Genomic DNA, 21,991 nt, shown 5'->3' on the forward strand with positions numbered 1-21,991 from the left:
TATATGTAAAGGAAATGAAATAATTATCCTGAAGTGATATCTGTACTCCTATGTTCATAGAGGCATTATTCACAATAGCGAAGGTGTGGAAACAGCCTAAGTGTGTGATAATGGATGAATAGATAAAATGTGATTGTTTTATATGTATATATAGAATGTATATGTACTTCAGTAATGTGTATATATATATAAATGTGATTGTTTTATATATATATGTAATATTCCATGGTGTGTATGTGTCTATATGTGTATACATATCTTGCCATTTACAACAACATGGATAGATCTAGGGGGTATAATGCTAAGTAAAATTAGAGAAAGACAAATACCATATGATATCACTCATGTGGAATTTAAGGAACAAAACAAATGAACAAACAAAAAAAAGAGACAACAGACTCTTAAATACAGGTTTGTTTAACCCATAGTTGCCGGAGGGGAGGTGACTGGGGAGGATGGGTGAAATAGGTGAAGGGAATTAAGCATACAGGATGAGCAGCGAGAAATGTGTGGAATTGTCGATCATTATTGTACACCTGAAACTAATAGAACACTTAATTATATTTGAATAAAAACAAAACATGATTCTGGAATTCAGGAATTCTTATTTAATGGGATTCAGCATTTTTCGCATTCATTTGTTGAATATTTTTAGTGCTTCCCCTGGGCCAGGCGCTTCTTTACTGGACCTCTAATCTGGTCACTGAAGGGAATGAAGAGATTCTATTGTTCCAGAAAGGAAAATGTGGCGATGACAGTTGATTTCACCAAAGCCTGAGGGAGAAGTCCATTGAAACTCCAAGAGGAATAACAAGACCAGATCTTGTTCTGAGAATGATCTGAGATGATCTGAGAATGGAGAGTAGAGCTCAGAGTTTGTGAACAGTGAGGGGATCCTCTGAATCATAAGGGGGGTTTGTGAGAACTGGACCTCACAGTTCTCTCCTGAACAATGCAAGGCTTCTAAACTGTACCGAACTTTACTAAATTGACACTTCATTTTTTTCTCAGGGCCGTAGCCCCATACTGATGATGGTGTATACAGCAAGCTCTTTGGATGGATGGGGCACTGCCCCCCATTCTGTGGATTCACACTGTGAGTACTTCTTACATCCTTTCTCAGGAGAATAGATGACAGAGATGGCACTGGCCTGGTTTTTTTTTTTTTTTTCCTGCCAGTTAGAGTACTTAGAGTACTGGATTTAGGGGACAAAGCTAAAAGGACACCCCAGAGGTGATTGTAATTGAAATTGAAATTTTAGCAACGTTTCCACTCTGATTATATTTTATTGAGGCTATTAAAGTAATTAGAGTGAGTTGTTCTAACAGATGGGACAATTCAATGAAAGTGTGTTGGGTGAAAGAAGTGTTCTCTGGTCCCAGACTATCTGCCACATCCTTCCAGGAGAGTTGATAAAGATCATTAAAATGAGGTTTGAAGGTAAATGTTCCTGGTACCATGATTTTAGGTTACTAAAGACGTTACTAAGAAATTACTGAAAAGTTACTAAGTGCTCCAGAAACACTGAGCTGGACATCTATTTACCAAAGACTAAGATGCATAAACAAATGTTTAATGCATGCAGTTTGAACATCCCACAAAGGGCTATTAATTTTCTCAAACTTTTATTTTTCCCCCATTTCTCCTTTTCTTCCTACCTCTGTGCAGTGTTAATGAGAGATGTGCATGAAATGTTCAACATGAGTTTCTCCCTCAACTTCTACATGTTCCATGGTGGCACCAACTTTGGCTTCATGGGTGGATCTGCGTCTTTGGACCATTACCTCCCTATGGTCACAAGCTATGGCAAGTACTTGTCCCCCACAGCTGTCTCCAACCTAGGCCTCCCCACCATTTGAGCCTGGAGCTTCCTAGGGTGGGTCTCTGGGAACAATCTCTGGGATTGTTAATCTGTTTTGCCTTTAACAAATGTTGGGAGTTGAAGGTTTGATGTATAACTCTTGACAGTACTAGAATTTATCCACCACTAGAATCTAGGCTGTCTGGGACTTTGCATGCAGAGGCCTTGGTAGCTTAATCTTACCTTTCCACTGTGTAGACCCTTATTCTTAGAAGGTCACTGTAAAACCAGTTACTTTGATCTCTTGATAACACCAGGGCATTGGTTAATGGGTCTTCCCCAAGTCTATAACTCCACTGAGAGACCAGGTGAAAAGTCAAGGGTGAAAGAAAGAAGAGAGAAAAAAAGGGAGAAAGAGAGGTGGGGGAGGGAGGGAGGAAGGAAGGGAGGGAGGAATTTAATTAGAAATTGAATAGAAAGTAGAAACCACTGGATTGGAGTAGCCTTGGGCTCTCAGCCAGGACTTATTAGATATACAGGGACTGGTGTTACTTGCCTTCAGTTGAAGGCCCTGCAAAGTATGGCAGATGTCTCCTGGTTTGGACTAATTGAGTGTGGTCTTTTCTTATCTAATGCCAAAAATTTTTCCTTCCAAAGCTTCTGTATTAAGGATCCTTTTGATCAGTACTAAGCTCTCATGCCTTCCTTTGCTGAAGTTGGAGATTTCTTGGGGAAAGTGACAAATTTCTTATGTTTTTCAGACTACGGGGCACTGTTGAAAGAGAACGGAGAACATACAACGGAGTACCTCACATATCAGGAGTTTTTTAGCTCTTCTTTGGGTACCTAGCAACAATCTCAATCTGAATAATAACTCAGCTAGGCACTGGGGATTCAAATATGCACAAAATACAGGGCCCACCCTCTAGGTTCCCAGCAGCTAGGGCCATGTTGCTTAGTCTTGGCTGGGCATCAGAATCCTCTGCAGAATTTGTAAAAGCCAGAGGTGCCAGGTCCATCCCAGAGCTGTTAGAAAAGAATGTCTTGGTTGCAATGGGGAGGAAGGGGCAGAATCTGACCATATGTATTTTCCCATTGGACTTTAGGAGATTCTGATGAGCTGCCAGGGTTGAGAACTACTGGTCCAACAGTGGGATTGATGTGCCGCCTCCTTTTCCCAGACAGCAGGCCATCCTGCCTCAGAGCCTATAGATATGAGAGGAACCCCACTAAGTTATTGCCTACCTTATGATTCTTCCTGGCATTAGGAAAGCATGTCCTGTGACTGACTGGGCCCTTCATTCTTGGTGGTTTTGGGTGGTTCCCTTAAATGGGGTTGGAGGAGGATCTTGGAATGGCCCAATCTACTCTGTTTTCCTTGCAGGGATTCCCAAACCTCCCCACCCAGCTTCTATACCTATGGCTGTATATAAGTCAGTGGTAACAGCATACTACATACCACTGTGGGATGTCATATCCTACTTGGAGGAGGTAAGCATTTCCTGGGTGTAAAAGCATGGGATAGCCTTTGGACAGAAGAGAAAGAAGGGAAAGGCTTAGCTCAAAGAATAGGGGGTAAGTTACTGGGAAGCCAAAAGCAATTCTTAGTTGTTTTAATTCCTTCTCCTAATTTTTTTTTTGTTTGTTTGTTTTAGTGTCATTTATTTTAGGTGTAACTTTTAAAGGTAGCACATAGTTGGAATTTGGTTCTGGGTACAATCTGAGGTTTATCTTTCAACAGAGAAATTACTCTATTAATGATCCAGAGTTATATCTGACTTAAACATTGTTTCAACATTTTATTTATTATTTATTTATTTATTTATTTATAATTTTTTGTTATGTTAGTCACCATACAGTACATCCTTAGTTTTTTTTTTTTTTTAAGATTTTATTTATTTATTTGACAGAGATAGAGACAGCCAGCGAAAGAGGGAACACAAGCAGGGGGAGTGGGAGAGGAAGAAGCAGGCTCATAGTGGAGGAGCCTGATGTGGGGCTCGATCCCATAATGCCAGGATCATGCCCTGACCCGAAGGCAGATGTTTAACCGCTGTGCCACCCAGGCACCCCACAGATTTTATTTATTCATTTGACAGAGAGAGAGACAGCCAGTGAGAGAGGGAACACAAGCAGGAGGAGTGGGAGAGAAAGAAGCAGGCTCCCAGCAGAAGAGCCTGACGTGGGGCTTGATCCCAGAACTCCAGGATCACACCCTGAGCTGAAGGCAGATGCTTAACGACTGAGCCACCCAGGTGTCCCCCATCCTTAGTATTTGATGTAGTGTTCCATGCTTCATTATGTTTCAACATTTTAATCAAGGTTTATACAATGCTTCCTTCTTTTGGTGAATGAACTGTATTTTCTTTAATTTCTCTGTTTTCGAAGCAGCATTTACTTTATTCAGAGCTAACTAGTGATTACTTTCAGGTTTTTTGTTTTGTTTTGTTTTTTGTTTTTGGGTTTGTTGTTGTTTTTGTTGTTCGTTACAGAGGTATAATTTAGTGATTCATCAGTTGCAAATAATACCCAGTGCTCATTATATCAAGTGTTCTCCTTAATGCTCATCACCCAATTATCCCATCCCTCTCACTCCTCTCCCCTCCAGTAACCCTCAGTTTGTTTCCTAGAGTTCAACATCTCTTATGATTTGCCCCTCTCTCAATTTTCATCTTATTTTTCCTTCCCTTCCCCTATGTTCATCTGTTTTGTTTCTTAAATTCCACATGAGTAAAATCATATGGTACTTGTCTTTCTCTGACTAACTTATTTCACTTAGCACAATACTCTCTAGTTCCATCCACGTCATTGCAAATGGCAAGATTTCATTCTTTTGATGGCTGAGTAATATTCCTGCGTGTGCGTGCATGCGTGTGTGTGTGTGTGTGTGTGTGAGTGTATACCACCTCTTCTTTATCCATTCATCTGTTGATGGACATCTGGGCTCTTTCCATAGTTTGGGTCTTGTGGACGTTACTGCTATAAATATTAGGGCACATGTGCCCCATAGTGGCTGCATCAGTTTGCATTCCCACCAACAGTGTAAGAGGGCTCCCCTTTCTCTACATCCTTGCCAATATCTGTTTCCTGATTTGTTAATTTTAGCCATTCTGACTGGTGTGAGGTGGTATCTCATTGTGGTTTTGATCTGTAATTCCCTGATGCCAAGTGATGTGGAGCATTTTTTCATGTGTCTTTTAACCATTTGTATGTCTTCTTTGAAGAAATGTCTGTTCATGTCCTCTGCCCATTTCTTGACTGGATTATTTGTTTTTTTGGGTTGTTGAGTTTGGTAAGTTCTTTATAGATTTTGGATACTAGCCCTTTATCTGACAAGACATTTGCAAATATCTTCTACCATTCCAAAGGTTTTACAATTCAAAATAAGAGACCTAGAAGAAGAATTCAGAAATATTTAAAAAATTTAAATGTAAAGAAACAGTGTAAACATTCCAGGATACTGGAAAAATCTCCTTTCAATAGCGTAGCCAAGAAGAAATCCCCTGCCTCCTGAAGATGGTTAGAATAAGGGCACGCTGACTAGATCTAGGGCAATGATTTTTAAACCTTTGGTTTAGTAGAGGGACTCTTTCTTCAAACTCACTTCAAATGTTCGGTACATAAAGCACGCACTGGTTAATCAGGAGTGGTCGTTCTGAGGCTTTATACTTGCATCCTAAGGATCAGTCATCCTTTCTTTAGGGTAGCACATATTAGGATGGCCGATGTGCCAGTTCTGACTTACCTCTAGGGTGTGAAGGAACATAGTTTGAAAACCATTGGTATAGAGGAAAACCTGTGTAGTTATTCACACAATACTTAGTTAACATTAATATTTGGGGAACTGTATTATCAAGGTATTGTTTTGGAGAAACTTCCAGTCTAATGGGGAGGAGAGGTGAGTAAAGATAAAGGGGTTGTAGGTCCTATGGTAAAGGAATGAAGGCAGCACAGCACTGTTAAGGGAACATAGTGTTGTGCTAAGAGAGCATAAGTTCTGGAGTCAAGACTGGGTTTGAATCTTTGCTCCAGCATTTACCTTGGGATGGTCATTTAACCTCATTGTAAGTTTCCTTATCTGGAAAATGAGGCTAATAATTGCATTTACCTCATAGGATTGTGGTGTGGATTAAGCCTCTAGTATTTGAACCTGACACATGCAAGTGCTAGCTGATGTGTTATTATTTAGAGATACACTCAGCATGCTGGACAGTCACAGGATCCAATATTATATCCCAGTTGAGGTAATTTTGAGATCCAGTGGATGAAGAGGAGCTTAATGAGATGAACAGTGGGGTAGAATGGGGGAGGGAAAGGAATTTGAGGCATAGTGGAAACCATTTGTAAAGACATGGAAGGAAATGCATGTTTAGGGAACTGCAAACAGGACTGCAATGAAAAGTGTTTGTGGGGGAGTGCCAAGTAAGGGACCAGGCACCACATGTCGGGGGCCCTCTGTGGCTTTAAATGTTTTCTTATGGAATTTTGAAGACATGAACAAATGACACAGAGAAAAGTAGTGAACCCCTATGTGTTCAACATGCAGCCTCAATTTTATTAATATATGGCTAATACTGTTTCATTTATACCCATACCTTCTCTTCCTCTACTCTTTTTAAGATTATTTTAAAGCAGATCCAAGACATCATGTAATTTTATCTATAAATAGTTTAATATGTATCTGAAAAAATAAGAACTTTTAAAAACACAACTACAAAATCATTATTGTCCTTGATGGTGATAATAGTAGTAATAATAATAATAATCCTTTAGTCAGCAATTTCCTGGGAAATATTTAGTAACGGGCTCTCTAGAAGAAAAAACTCTGATTAGTAGTGTTTGCCAATTCCTGTGGTATAAATACTCCCACTGTGGCTAATTCCAAGCCTCTGGCATGACGACACTGAATACAGAGGTAAAATAACAGGGTTGGGTAGAGATGTGCATGGTTGGCGCTTGTGAGCTGGTACAGACTGTATGTAGCACACCCCTGCTGAAAATCATAAAATCTCCAGTGTTCAGATTTTCTCAACTATCTCATAACTTTTTTAACACTGATTCGTTAATATCAGGATCCAAATGAGCTTAGTCACACATTGCATTTAGTTGATATGCCTCTTAAATCTCTTTTAATCTCAAGATTTTTTCCCTTTCTTTTTACATTTCTTTGTTGAAGAAGCAGAATTATTTGTACAGTCAAATCCCCTACATCCTGGGTTTTGCTAATTAGATCCCACGTATCTGAGAACATATCTTTGGCTTGATGAGATTTAAGTTGGTGCTTTTTAAAAAAAATTGTTTGCAATATATTTCATAGGTGGTGCTGCTATATTTTTTATGCATTATATCTCAGGCACATAATGGCTGGTCATTTCTGTTTTCATAATTGATCAATGGGTTCAGAAGTAGTTAGCCCAGTCTATCCATTATCAATTTTCCCATTAGCCTTTTTACCTAATGGTTTTAGCAGTCATTGACAATTATTACCTATATCCAATATTTCATTAAGGCTTTCAAAATAGTATCATTCTTTTTTTTTTTTAAGATTTTATTTATTTATTTGACAGAGATAGAGACAGCCAGTGAGAGAGGGAACACAAGCAGGGGGAGTGGGAGAGGAAGAAGCAGGCTCATAGCTGAAGAGCCTGATGTGGGTCGATCCCATAACGCCGGGATCACGCCCTGAGCCGAAGGCAGACGCTCAACCGCTGTGCCACCCAGGCGCCCCTCAAAATAGTATCATTCTTATTCAGTCATTCCTTGCTCATTTATACACTTGAATTCTTCTATGCAGAAGAACTTTCCTTTACTATTGTCTTGTCACCTTAATGTACAGTTTGTAAAGAAAAGTTAGGACAAAATATCAAGATTTTCTTTTATCAGGTAATGAATTTATTCCTGGATATCCTCCAAAGGTGGCCAATGAGTTGTTTTGCTGTTGTCTTTATTTGATTATAAACTCATGATTTCAAAAAGTTTTATTTTCAATTGAAGTATAGTTGACATATAATATTATATAAGTTTCAGGTGTACAAGATACTGATTGGAAAATTATATGCATTACAAAATGCTCAGCACAATAAGTATAGTTATTGTCTGTTACCATACGAAGTTATTACAGTATTGCTGCCTATATTCCCTGTGCAGTACTTTTTATCCCTGTGACTTATTTATTATATACTTGGAATTTTGTACCTCTTAATGCTCTTCACCTCTTTTCCTCAGCCCTTCCACCCCCTGCCATCTGGCAACCACCAGTTTGTTCTCTGTATTTATGAGTCTGTCTCTGTTTGTTTGCTTTGTTTTTCAGATTCCATATAAAAGTGAAATCACATGGTATTTGTCTTTCTTTGATTGACTTATTTCACTTAGCACAATACTCTCTAGGTCCATCCATGTTGTCATGAATGACAAGATTTTATTCTTTTTATGGCTGAATAATATTCCATTATATATATATACCACACATAATATCATGATACACACACACACACACCACAAATTCTTTAGTCATTCATCTATCAGTGAACACATATTGCTTCCATATCTTAACTATTATAAATAATGTTACTTAGGGGCACATATATCTTCTCAAAGTAGTGTTTTTATTTTATTTCTTTTGGGTAAATACCCAATGGTGGAATTTTTGGGTCATATGGTATTTCTATTTTTAATTTTTTGAGGAAACTCCATACTGCTTTCCACACCGGCTTCACCAAATTACATTCCCACCAACAGTGCACGAGGCTTCCTTTTCCACCGCATCCTCACCAACACTTGCTATTTCTTAGCTTTTTGATGTTAGCCGTTCTGACTGCTGTGAGGTAACATCTCATTGTGGTTTTCATTTGCACGTCACTGGTGATTAATGACGTTTAGCATCTTTTCATGTGTGTGTTGGCCATCTGTATTTCTTCTTTGGAAAAATGTCTATTTAGATCCTCTGCCCATTTTTACATTGAATTATTTGGTTTTGATGATGATTTTACAGGTTCTTTATATATTTTGGATATTAACCCCTTGTCAGATTTATCATTTGCAAATATCTTCTCCCAGCCAGTATGTTTTCTTCTCATTTTGTTGAGGGTTTCCTATATAGAAGCTTTTTAGTTTGCTATAGTCCCGATTGTTTATTTTTCCTTTTGCTTCCCTTGCCTGGGGAGACAGATCCAGAGAAATATTGCTAAGGCTGATGTCCAAGGGTTTACAGCCTCTGTTTTCTTTTAGGAGTGTTATAGTTTCACGTCCTACATTTAGGTATTTAATCAACACAGTTTGAGTTTATTTTCACGTGGGGTATAAGAAAGTGGTCCAGTTTCATTCTTTTCCATGTAGCTGTTGAGTTTCCTCAACACTGTTTATTGAAGAGACTCTTCCCCATTGTATATTCTTGTCCCTTTTTGCTGTAGATTAATTGGCTCTCTCCTCCCCAGTGCAGGAGTTGCTTTGGAGGGGCACTGGTGTCAGCCAGGGCTGCCCAGAAGATATGGGGGGCAGTTGTCACTCTGGGGGAACTCTGGTCTCTGGACTCTGGCTGTAGTGTGGGACCTGCTTTGGAAGGGTGCCTGCCAGAGCCGGTCCATAGGAGAATGCCAGGGTGGGCCAAGCGGTGCTAGCAACGTAGATGGATAATGTTAGAAATGGCTCCACAAGAATCAGGCTAGCTAGGCTATAGGAGAGCAAGAAAAATGGCTCCTCCCAGCACTTCCATTCCAGGAGAAAACTCGTACAGATCCCTGCTCCTCAGGCACATGTGATACAGCATTCTGGCTCTATAAGGGTAGACACTTGGTTTCCTATAGACCTTTAATTCTCCTGCAGTTAGGCTGATTTTCAAAGCCAGACTTCTTCCTGGTACAGGTCTCTAGGACCAGGGGTGTCTGCTTTAGGGCTTGATCCCCTCACTCCTCAGAGATGACCTCTATGCCTGGAATCCTCTTTCTGTTTTTGAGTTTCTATGCCGGGGGCTTGATTCCATTGCGTCTTGCACCTTTCACCCCTCTCAATGTGGCCTCTCTTGATGTCCCTTGCTGTGGAATGTCAGTTTTGCCAGTCTTCACGTCATTTTCAGAGTGAGGTGCACAACGTGCAGTTGTAGCCTTGATGTGTCTGTAGGAGGAGTTGAGGTCTGAATCCTTTTCTGACACCATCTCCCCAAGATCTTCCTGAAAACTCACACTTTTTTTTTAACACAATTAACATGTTTCAGCCCCAGTGGAGTCATTCCTTTTGATATTCAAATTGTCCCATCTCCTTTAAGTTGGCCCCTGTGTCCTCTCGTCCTCTGGACATGAGTCCTGTAGCTTTTGATATCTTCTTTGCCCTCCAGAATGTTTCAGGCTATGTGGCTCCACAGACTTGGAATCATGTATTTCTCCAAGGCAGTCTAAAAGGTCGTGTGTGTGTGTGTGTGTGCGCGCGCCTTAAAGATTTTACTTATTTATTTGAGAGCCAGGGTGGGGGAGGGGGGAGTAAAACATGGGTGGGGGGAGGGCATAGGGCAAAGCAGGCTCCCTGCTGAGCAGGAAGCCAGATGCAGGGCTCGATCCCACGACCTTGGGACCATGACCTGAACCAAAGGCATATGCTTACTCGACTGAGCCATCCAGGCAACCCAGGCCATGTTTTTATGCTAAGAAATTTGAACATTTCCCTGAAAGTTGTGGGAAGCTATTTTAAAGCATGGCTTGGGAATCAGGTGACCAGCTTTGCCTCGACAGAATTTCTTTGGTAGCTGTATGGGGGATGGAATAGAGTGGGACCATGCTAGAACACTGAAAATGAATAAAAATCTACTGAAGTTGAGCTTAGATAATGGGGGTGAAGAAGGATTAGTGAAACAGATATTTAGAGTCAGTGTTAGATAGGCAGACTCATGAATAGTCACAGTCAGACCATGGCTTAGGATGATTTCTCTTACTGTATGAAGGAACAGGAAGAGAAGACCAAGGATAGACAGAATCTGGCACACCTGGCATGGAGTTCCTGAAATCAGGAGTCTAGTCTAGTCTGTATTATAAATTGATGAGCAAGTTACCAGATATTCCCTTTCCTTGATTTCAGCTTTTCCATCTGAAAATTAAGAATACAGTACTGCCTAGCACATGCAGAGAAATATGAAGTTGGTTTGGAAAACTAAAAAGGGCATTTAAGCATGATTATCATTATACATTCCTTTTTTATACTCCTGTCCTCAAGACTCTCAGGGCAATTCCTTTGGAGGAGTGGGCTTTGGGTGTGGATTTCTGAAATTTGTCTCTCCAACCTGAACATTCAGCCTGGTTTTTGTTCCTGTTGCTGCCACAGCCCATCAGCTCTGTCAAACCGATCTGCATGGAGAATCTGTCTGTGAACCAGGGGAATGGTCAGTCCTCTGGATACGTACTTTATGAGACCATGATCACCTACAGTGGCCTCCTTACCACAAAGGGTCATCTTCAAGACCGAGGTCAGGTAAGGGACAGTGGACGGGTCCCAGTGGCACTTCTCTGCTAGTAAAACCCAGTGGTGTTGCTGAGGTGACTGACTAAATGATAGTCAAATCTTTTTTACCTTCAAAAAATCATCACTGTCTCTTAACCTTTGTCCCTTCAGTGAAATGTTTGATATGTAAGCTCCGGTTGTCGAAGGTCCAGGGTTTGTAGTAGTTCCCAGGGATGGGGGTATTCATTGAACCCTTATGGGAGTGGATGGAGTTCCTTAAAGGAGACCTGGGAGGAACTTCAGAAGTCCCTGTTCTTTCTACACAGCAATCCCTACATTTACACAGCACACGACAATGCACTGCTCTCATTTAATTCTCAAAACAGTCATCTAAGATGTTTATTACAAATGAGAAAACCTCAGAGAAGTTAAATGACTTTCAGAGGATATTTGATGAGAAAGCAGCAGAGCCGAGGGTAAAGGCTTCATCATCTCACTCCAAGTGAAGTGTCCACAGGTCTTGGTGAAATTCTCCTCCTAAGAGCCCTCTCTGTGCTCTCTGTGTCATCTGCTCCCAAAGTTTCAGGCACTCCTGACAGGGACTCCAGCCCTCCCCTCCTTATCCTGAGCTGCAGACCCAGATTCCTTGTTTGCTGAACATTTTTCTTCCCATAGGTGTGTGTTCCTCTGGCTTCTCACACTCATCATGTCCAAAACCAAATTCAGTGGCTTCCTAAATAAACATCATCCTGTGCTCCTTGTATCGGTTCATGGACTTGCAGCCTCCCCACCTGAAGATGCCGCTCCCCTCATTCTCTCTTTACACCTCGTTCTCAGCTGGCTCATGCTTGCTGCGCTATTACTCAGTGGGTCTTCTCTCAAACTCCATGCCGCCGTGGCCTTAGACGTGCCTTTGTATCTTGCCTCTACCACTGCTAGAGCCTCATAACCGATCTTCCTTTTTAGGTAGCTCACCTTTCCCCTCCTCCTTGATAAATCCCTCCCTCATAGTGCCACCAGTTTCCTTCCCAAGGTAGAATTCTCAGCGTGCCACTTCCCCTGTCTACAGTCTTCCATCGATTTTCATCATGTTCACCAAATAGCCTGGACTTGGCCTTGGATCAGAACCTGTCACTCCCTTCCCTGTGCTTCCGTGGTATTCTGGTCACAGTTCCGTGTTAGCTCTTGTGGAGTACCCTAATAATTTCTCAGTGTCACTCTCCGAGTTCCTCAGTGGCTGGGGTTATGTTTTAAGCTTGGGGACCCCTGACCCAAGTCATTCAGTAGGTGTTCAACAAATGGTTATAGAGTATATAAGCCTTGTAATTAGACTCTAAATAGCTTTAAATATGAATTCTGTGTATTGTATAGTATTAATAACTGGATCCATTATGGGAGCAAACCCATGCAGGCAAGGCAGGCGGATGCCTCCTGCACCTGGAGCCCCATCTTCCCTGTGGCCATCACTTCTTTCACAATATCCATTCATTCTCTACCTTCCTTTTCCCCTCATTCCCTGCAGGTCTTTTACATTTTATTCTTTCCCTCCTTGCCCTATAGTACAGCCAGGCCCAGATTTGGTATCGGGACATCCTTCTCCGGGCGTTGCCTCATACATCTCATGACTGTACTGCTTTGAATATGTTGTATTTTCGTGGACTCACAGTCAGCTTGTAATATTCTAGGAGACAGAGTTAATCATTCCCCTAGAACTTGCCTTTGCTTTGCTTTCCCAACAACCGTTTTATCCCTTTCCTTATGAGGACCTTATGGTGCTCTCCTCTTTCTTTGGCAGGTGTTTTTGGATGAGGAATTTTTAGGGGTCCTGGACCATTTCACTCATCAGCTGACTATTCCCAGGAAAACGGTATGTAATCCAGTGTTGATGGACAATACTTCAGCACCCAGGCTTGACTGTAAGTGTGGCCTGGCACTGTGATAGCTTATTTTCTCCTCCACCGTTCTTTGGAATGTTCCTTGCATAAGAACCCAACAGGGATGCGGGAGAGCTGTATGTGTTTCTATAAAGTATAGGTGTATATGCTTTGGGTGAGCAGAACTTCAACATGTTGGATATTTGCTGCTCAAAAAACTCCAGGTTTGTCACCTGCCTCGATAATTTCTTGTGAAATGTTTGAGTGACTGTTTTCTGAAAGGCCTAGTATGGGGGTGGGGGTGAGGGTGGGGTGAGGAGAAAGAGCAGGAGCCCAAGGGTTCACTTGACCCAGAGCTGGATGTCTGCAGGCTTCTGAGGCCCGCTGTCTGTCAGTCACCCTGCTTAGTTTCAGAGGAGACTGAAGACGTCTACAGAAAAGTTCCCTGAGTGGTACCCTCTCTGGCTCATCTGTCTTGGACAGGTCTACAATGTTTACAAAACACTGAGGATCCTGGTGGAGAATCAAGGCCGCCTTGCCTATGGGAAGGACATCAATAAGGAGAGAAAAGGTAGGTCTCCTTCCTCCCAAGGGTGGAGAAGTTTGAGATCTTGAGGCACCAAATCCCTGTCACTCTTATCCTAGGCTGAGGACAGTCATGGCCAGGTGTATGGTTTGGTAGACTGCAGGATATCTTGGCCAGCGAGATAGCCATGTATAGAAACTATGATAAAGTCTTGCTTTCGTGGGAAAGGATGATGGTGCCTTCTCTCAAGTGTGTTCTCTAATGACCAAGCCAGAGCACTGCCTTTCCTCCTCCAGGTGGGTTTTGAAAAAAGCTGTAGAAAAAGAGGGTTAGAATCCCTCCCTGGGAACTTTTATTTTTCCTTCTCTGGAGCTCAATGCCTGTGTCTTGCCCCCACCCCCACCCCCGGGCTCCTGGGCACAGAGTCACACACACCTTCCTTCCCCTGCTCCAAGTGCTTTGACCTACCTGGGAGTTAAAGGTAGTCTGAACTGCTGCTCTGGCCCGACCTGGCAGGAAGCGCAGTGACTTTTGCACTGTTAATGTGGGAGATACAGGCACACTCTAAGACGTGTACAAGTATAACAGAAGGAAGAATTTAGGTAAGATTTTGCAGAAACCTTCCATCTGTTAAGGACAGGAAAGCATCCTCCCTCGGGGGAGCCCTGGCCACAGCCTGTTTACCTCTCTGTGTTCACATCCCTGCTTGCCTTCTTCATGTTCCCTTTACAGGTTTAATTGGGGATATCTATCTGAACAATTCTCCTTTAAGAGAATTTAAAATCTACAGCCTGGATATGAAAACTAAATTTCTAAAAAGGTGGGTGCCAGACCATTGACTCAAGGGGATTGATCAAAGATGGTTCCGATTTAGAGATGGAAAGAAGCTCAGAGACCATCCAGGCTAACCTCCTTAGTTTTCAGAGAGGGGAGATCCGCAGCGTTGAAGGAAAGGACCCCCACTTTCATAGTTGTCTGGGGCACAGGAGTGACCATCCCCTCATTCACCCAACTCCTGGTCTGCTGATTTGTTTTTTTTTCTGCGTCATGCCCCTTAGGGGCATGTGTCGGTGTTATAAGAGGGATGCCAGGCTTGGGCAAAAAGGAGACTTACCTCAAAAGTCACAACTGACACACAAAGAAGGGCATGACCTTTCCATTGGTGTTTGACTCCCTCTTAGGGACCTTCCTAACATCTGGAAACCAGCCTTATTCAAACATCAGGGCCCTGCCTTCTTCCTTGGTATCCTGAGAATGGGTAATGACCCCAGAGACACCTTCATAAAAATGGAGGTTAGTGATATTTCTCCCCTGCCTTTACCCCCTGCCCCCATCTTAAAAGGATATTTGAGAAAACGCTCCTTGGTGCATGGGCCTTGTCCTGTGAAAGGAAATGTAAGCTCCCTGGGACATCAGGGACATCAGCCACTCCACAGCTCTCTGTAGTCTGCCCCTTCCCTGGTGTTGACAAGGGTGTGGGTGGAAGCTTAACAAATGCACGGAGACATAAGTAGTATGTTCTAGTGGGGGCAGCTGTAGCACCTACTGCATGGAGAGTTGAGTGAGTGCGATCCACGTGTCCCCAGACATAATCTACGACATTGAGGTCCTCAACCCCTTTAGAACACACTTCCGATCTGTGGTGGGGATGTTGAGATTTTAATGCACGTGTACAGCCATCCCCAAATTCTACAACTAAAACTATGTTTTGGGCCCAGGGTGTTTTGGTGAATGCCTGATGGCCCATGGAAATACCCTTCCCTGATTTGGGACAGATGAGTTAGAAATTGATACCTTCCTCCTTGAGGCCTGGGTGTTGAGCCAACTCCAGGCCAGGGCCAATAGCATAGATCTGTCCAGGTGACCTTCCGTTAAGGCCATGTGTGGCAATTCACTCCATGTAGGTGTGTCTATGACTATGATCAGGTGCGTTTATGGGGTGTGTGTGCGTGTGCGTGTGTCTTCACCCTAGTGTTATTACATCTTGAACTTGGGTCTTGAATCCTTCATTCTGATCTTTTTCAGGGCTGGACAAAAGGTGTAATATTCATCAATGGACAAAATCTGGGACGCTACTGGAATGTAGGTCCCCAGGAGACCCTCTACCTTCCAGGACCCTGGCTTCGTCCTGGATCAAATGAGGTAAGCTGGCCCTTATACCTCCCTCATCCCAGCCCACTTCATTTGGCCTTTGCCTTGCAGAGTCAGAACTTGAATCTCATGGCCACCCATCTCCTTCTTCTCCATAGATCATTGTGTTTGAGGAATTTAAATCTGGCCTGGAGATCCACTTCACAAACATGTCTCATCTAGGTATGGTATTCTGGAGGGTAAATTTGCAGCATCTGAGACAATCCTTCTGGGTCTTTCTAGCTGAGCTAGAGATAAAGAAGGCAGAATGTACTATCTCCCAGGAATCTGAGCACTTCCTCGCTGCCTTTGTATGATAGCCAGGTTTTCTCTTATACCTGGCACAGCTCTACTCCTCACCTCCCATTTCCGAATGACTTGACTAACTCCTCTAACAGCCTTAACCCAATTCCTTGGGCTTCCCTTTCTTCCAGACATTTCCACTGTGCTCTCTGGATCCCTCCCTCATTGTAAACCAAGGTCCCAACATTTTCCTCTTCTTGCCTTTTCTGAAATATGCTTCCTACTGCTCTCTCTTGTGCTGCCATGTTTGATCATTCCAAGGCATTTTTCCTAGTACCGTTTCTCGGGTTGCCAAAGCAAGGGACTGCATGGCCCAGTCACCACAGGTGAGAAGGTTGCAGGCTCTCTGTGCCTGCCCACGGTGGATGAGTGGTGTCCGTGCGCCCAGCCTCCTTGATCCTTATGTTGGTAGCAGGATCCAGATATCCTTTTGGAGAATCACCCTTGCTCCCTTCGTTAGAGTCTTGGTGGGACTGATAATCACGCTGCCCTTTCTTCCCACCTGCAACTTGTCCTTCCCTGCCAGGGGGGTGGGCCTGTGATGTACAATAGACTGATCAGACTTTCTTTTCCAGGATATTGAATCTTGAGTGTTGTGACATAATATAGGAAATTGATTGAGATGAGTCGCTTCAGCAGTGGGGCTATGAGTAACCTACCCATCCTGACGCCTCGGTTGCCAGAACTACCATGGCTTCTCCACTTACCCAACCCCTGCTTTGGGTTTACCATCCACTTCCTAATTTGCCAGTGCATTCCTGTTTTGGCATAGGTTAGCTAACCTGTTTCTGACGTGCATAACAAAATAGGCCTACTTCGTGCATACCCTTTGTCATATTGCTATAATAAGGGCTGTTGGGCCACCAAATAAAATGCTGAAAAAATGAGATGCTCAGAATACTTGACCCCACAAATGTAAATCTGAAGCAAAAGTGATCCTTTGAAGAAATCAAATAAAATATAAACATTTATGCATTTCATATACTTTGTATTTTCAATGTATTATAAAAAAAAAAAAGGTATTTCCTTCCACCCTTCCGTGCCTGTTTCATACCATACCACTGGCTTTTCCATAGTCAGGGGAAAGTCCTGCTTCTCTAAGACTCATGACAACCAACTGCTTGGTCTGGTGCCTCCTTACCACCTTATTATTCTTTACCCACCTCCTGACTCCCAGCTTTGGTACCTGACAGGCCGCTCTTCTTGAGTCCATGTTGCACCCCCAGTCCTCTGGGTGCTGCACGCCTGAGCCACAGTGAGAGCACAGGGAGCCGTTTAAGTGTGGCAGATATATCCGCTGCCTGGGCAGGTAGAGGGCAGATCTGGGGAGCTTCACTTTCTAAAGCTGCTGCAAATTTCAGCATGGTAAAAATGGGCCCTGGGGACTGCTGACAGGCTTCTGGGAAGCTCAGGAGAGTGGGTCACCATGAAGGTGAGTTGGCACTGCATCGAGGGCTGTTGAGACTTCCAAGCCAAGACCAAAAGGAATCACAGCCAGATTTGAGGCCAGTTGTACAGGAGGCTGAATTCCTCCCAGCATCAAGATCCTGAGTCCTCTCTTCGCATCTGCAAATGCCAGGGGACCAGCAGCACCCATGTGGACCAGGACTTCCACAGCCCAAGGAGGTGGGAGAGCATGAGCTCCCTGCTTGGTGCTTCCTTCACTTTCCACTCCGCTGTTATGTCTCTCAGTCCAAACCTGCCAAGAAGGAAAGCGCAAGCTGGCAGCAGGTCTTCTTTCCTCTATCTCTTGTTTCCCCTCCCATCATCACCCAGACCTGGAAAGTATCAGTGGTCCTGTATCATAGCCTCTGATTCCATAAAGCACAGACCTTAGTGTGGGCATCACCTGGAGGACTTGTTCAAACACGGATTGTTGGGCTCCATTCCCAGAATTTCTAGTTCAGTAGATCTGGTGTGGGACCTGAGGGTTTGCATTGCTACCAAGTCCCAGGTGATGCCAATATTGCTGGTCTGAGGACCACACTTTGTGCACCTTTGTAATAGAGCAGGATCTCAACCTGTCTCAACACTATTACTCTTTCGGGTCAGAGAGATCTGTGTGGCAGGGGCTGCCTGAGTATTGTAGGATGTCGAACAGCATCCTTGATCTCCATGCACTAGATGCTGGTAGCACAACCCCCTTAGTTATGACAGCCAAAATCCCTCCGGGTGAGAAACACCGCCGTAGAGCATACCAGTTGTCCTAGTAAGAAGTGATGCTTTCCCACCTTACGGGAAGGCACTAGGAGTTGGGAGCCTTGGGAGTCAATATTTTTTAAATAAAAGGCAAAGATGACACAATTTGGGAAATCTTCTTTCAACACAATAGTCTATGACTCTGTTTTCCTTCTGCATAATCGTTCTGAATGACAGAAACAGCTTATTCTTTCTTTTTTGTACTACTTTTGAAAGAAATTCTAATATTCTCAAAGATAAATGGATTCCTAGGGTAAGCTGGGGTTAAAGTCCTATATGAGGTAGACTGAAAAGAAAAATCGCATTACATTTTTACAATTACTCCCTTTACATCTCTAAACAAACAAGCACAATATGGTGTGATGCTATAAAAGGTACAGCTCATTACTGGTGTCTGGTCTTCGTGATTCCTTAGGGTCCCAGGTAATACAGACAACACTCAGGCCAGTCAAATATTCTTACCTAATCCATGCTGTCCTACTGGAAGAAGCTTTAAGGGTGATTTAATGTTTTTTTTCTCTCCCAGATAACCAAGTGTTAGTACCTTGGGTGAACTACCAGGTTAATTAATAGCCTAAATGCAATTTCTCTACCCAGGTGAGTTGCAGTGTGAATATTTGTCCTTCCTTAACTGTTGTGTATTCAGGGTCAATCAGTGTTAGGCACAGACATACTTAAGCAAAATTTAGTGACAATGAATATTTTCACCTAGATTCTGCCAAAAAGCTCAAATAGGAGGACTAAGTGCCTATTGAGGCAGGTTGAAGAGGTTGAACACTGACAGAGAAGTCTGTCCTCTCCTGTATCATACAGATGTCTTTTGTATAGTAGGCAATATTTTCATCCATAAGCTTCCTACACTTATAACCTTAGGAACACAAATCTACCTGGGAAGAGAGTGGAGAACCTGAAACCATTCTGTAATCTGCTAAATGCTTAGCTGGTTTCTAGAAGTCCTTTCTCTCTCTCTCTCTCTCTCTCTCTCTCTCTCTCTCTCTTTCTAAGCAACCTTAATTTATACAGAAAATATGAGCTCTGCTCAGTTTTTGACAAATCCATGGAAGGAGAGAAAGTTCGTCAACATGTGGGCCTGGAAAGTCTTTATATTTGTTATCCTCTGTAAACTTGCTGTCTCGCAGGTGATACCTTGCTCTCCACTACTATGCCAGTGTAACACCATCGAGGGCACAGACATCCGCAGCCAGGCCCAGCCCCTCCCTGCCACCTGAAGTCCAGCTGATAACTGACTCCCCATCCCCAGCTTACTACCATTTGGATGAGCAAAGGTCTTGCTAGTTTTTTTTTTTTTTAAAGATTTTATTTATTTATTCGACAGAGATAGAGACAGCCAGCGAGAGAGGGAACACAAGCAGGGGGAGTGGGAGAGGAAGAAGCAGGCTCATAGCGGAGGAGCCTGATGTGGGGCTCGATCCCATAATGCCGGGATCACGCCCTGAGCCGAAGGCAGACGCTTAACCGCTGTGCCACCCAGGCGCCCCAAAGGTCTCACTAGTTTTGACTGACCAGGAGAAATCCTGAATGGCAGCCCTCCGAATTCTAAAGATACTACAAAACCAACCCAATAGAGAGCCTTGTATTCCGGAGACAGTAGTGGTAGTTTCATTTGTCACCTAACCATCAGAGCACCATCCTGTGAAGTCACTTTAGTAGCTGTTGCCCCTAGACTAGGTGACAGACCCTCCATGGCTGTGCAGCACAGACTAGAAGGAGGGCTCCTCAGGGAGACAGGACAGGCAGCGGTCCCCACAGGAGCTGGGTGCATCTTCGCTCGATTACACCGCTTGCAGTAAGAGTCCTTTCAGTGAAAGCAGGGCATTTCCTCTTGATACTTGGCTTACTGAAACCCATGGAAAGGAAGAGTGAACCCGCATCTTCTGGAAAGAAGAGATTATGTCAAATAACAAGTCTAGGATCCCAATAGAGTTAAGAAAGGGGCCTAATGCTCTTGACCTGTATTAGATAGTGGTTCTTCACTCTCGGTGCGTGTCTCCTCACCTGGAGAGCTAATAAAAAATATAGTGGTCCACGCTTACCAAAGTAGCATGAAGCCTGCACCTCACAGTCTTACCAAGTTCCCCAGGTGATGTTGATAAACACCAAAACTTGAGAACATTGCTCTCGGGCACAAGGGCACTAGGGCACTAGTTCTAAACTTGGCTGCACGCTGCTATCATCTGGGGAAGTTTAGAAAAATATTGTTTCGGTCCCACCTCCAAAGGATTTGATTTGATAGGTATGGAGTACAGTGTAGATACTGAGTTTTTAAAAAAATATTTAATTATTAATTCACTTAAAAATAAATTCAATAAACTCACTTTTTTATGGAAAAATTTTGAAGTATACTTTAAAAATTCAGTGAGAAATATATCATTGTTTTACATTTTGGCGAATGTCTTTAGGCTAAAGAGATGAAGGCTGGATTCTCATATCCCCTTGTAGATTCGATCCGTTGTGTTAGGTTGTTTTGGTTGAAGCATATGAAAAAAATCCAGCTTAACACAGATCTGCAACCGGAAAAAGGAGAAGTATTTTAATAGCCTTCACAGGCAATTGTTATGGATATTTTTCTTTGGTAATACACCAAAATTTTACAAGTAGTTTCTTAAAGATTAGTAGAAATGTGGAATCTAAAATTATATAGATAAACTTCTTGAACTCAGTTACGTTAAAATCCATTGGTATGACTTGGCATGGATCTTTCACTCAAGCATGATCTGGTAATGTCATGCATTGGTTCACAGAATTATGCCAATTTTCAAAATATTGACATATTTCATCATCCAATAGAACAAATCCAGTCATTATTTTTTAATTTAAATTCAATAGCCAACATACTTAGTTTCAGATGTAGTGTTCAATAATTCATCAATTGCATATAACATCCAGTGCTCATCATATCACATGCCCTCCTTAATGCCCATCGCCTGGCTACCCCATCCCCCCACTCCCCTCCCCTCCAGCAACCCTCAGTTTGCTTCCTATAGTTAAAATCTCTCATGGTTTGTCCCCCTCTCTGATTTCTTCCCATTCTGTTTTCCCTCCCTTCCCCTATGATCCTCTGCGCTGTTTCTTATATTCCACATATGAGTGAAACCATATGAAAATTGAAAAAAATCCACAGTCATTAATATCACCACCAATATCATAGGAAACGTCTTTCGAGATTTGAGGAGCTGTCAAGCTACTGGTGGTGGATACAAGTTTTCCAAAATACCAATTTTTAATTGAAAGCTCGAGTTTTTTTTCATTAGCAACAAGTACTGTCAGTTGCTATCCTTCAGTGACAGGTTCACTTCATAATTTTTTTTCTCTTTCTCTTTTTAAATAAGTTTTATTGAACAAACATAACACAATATATAACATAACATGAAATTAATCCTTTTAAAGTATAAAAATTTTTTTTAAAGATTTTATTTATTTATTCGATAAAGATAGAGACAGCCAGCGAGAGAGGGAACACAAGCAGGGGGAGTGGGAGAGGAAGAAGCAGGCTCCCTGCTGTGGAGCCTGACGTGGGGCTCAATCCCACAACGCCGGGATCATGCCCTGAGCCGAAGGCAGACGCTTAACCGCTTTGCCACCCAGGCGCCCCTAAAGTGTAAAATTTGGCGGCTGTTTGTATATACAGAGCTGTGCATCCATCACTAACATCCAGCTCTAGAACATTTTCATAGCCCCCATACCCATTAACACCAACTCTCCACTTCCTCCTT

At 42.8% G+C, this 21,991-nt stretch overlaps 1 protein-coding gene across 2 annotated transcripts in view; it reads left to right on the forward strand.

Moving 5' to 3' along the window:
- Nucleotides 1-16,883, forward strand: part of LOC105236535 (beta-galactosidase-1-like protein 2) — a 58,977-nt gene extending 42,094 nt beyond the window's left edge. For both annotated transcript variants that reach the window (XM_011221882.3, XM_034666118.1), the window contains 12 exons: nt 1,012-1,096; nt 1,670-1,807; nt 2,564-2,644; nt 3,187-3,293; nt 11,109-11,255; nt 13,021-13,092; nt 13,583-13,670; nt 14,358-14,445; nt 14,807-14,918; nt 15,651-15,767; nt 15,875-15,938; nt 16,634-16,883. In XM_011221882.3, the coding sequence (XP_011220184.2) occupies nt 1,012-1,096; nt 1,670-1,807; nt 2,564-2,644; nt 3,187-3,293; nt 11,109-11,255; nt 13,021-13,092; nt 13,583-13,670; nt 14,358-14,445; nt 14,807-14,918; nt 15,651-15,767; nt 15,875-15,938; nt 16,634-16,641 (1,107 nt within the window). In that variant the 3' untranslated portion in view covers nt 16,642-16,883. The remainder of the gene's footprint in view (nt 1-1,011; nt 1,097-1,669; nt 1,808-2,563; nt 2,645-3,186; nt 3,294-11,108; nt 11,256-13,020; nt 13,093-13,582; nt 13,671-14,357; nt 14,446-14,806; nt 14,919-15,650; nt 15,768-15,874; nt 15,939-16,633) is intronic.
- Nucleotides 16,884-21,991: the final 5,108 nt, after the last annotated feature.

This window comes from Ailuropoda melanoleuca, chromosome 8 (assembly GCF_002007445.2).
Source record: "Ailuropoda melanoleuca isolate Jingjing chromosome 8, ASM200744v2, whole genome shotgun sequence".
Taxonomy (NCBI): domain Eukaryota; kingdom Metazoa; phylum Chordata; class Mammalia; order Carnivora; family Ursidae; genus Ailuropoda; species Ailuropoda melanoleuca.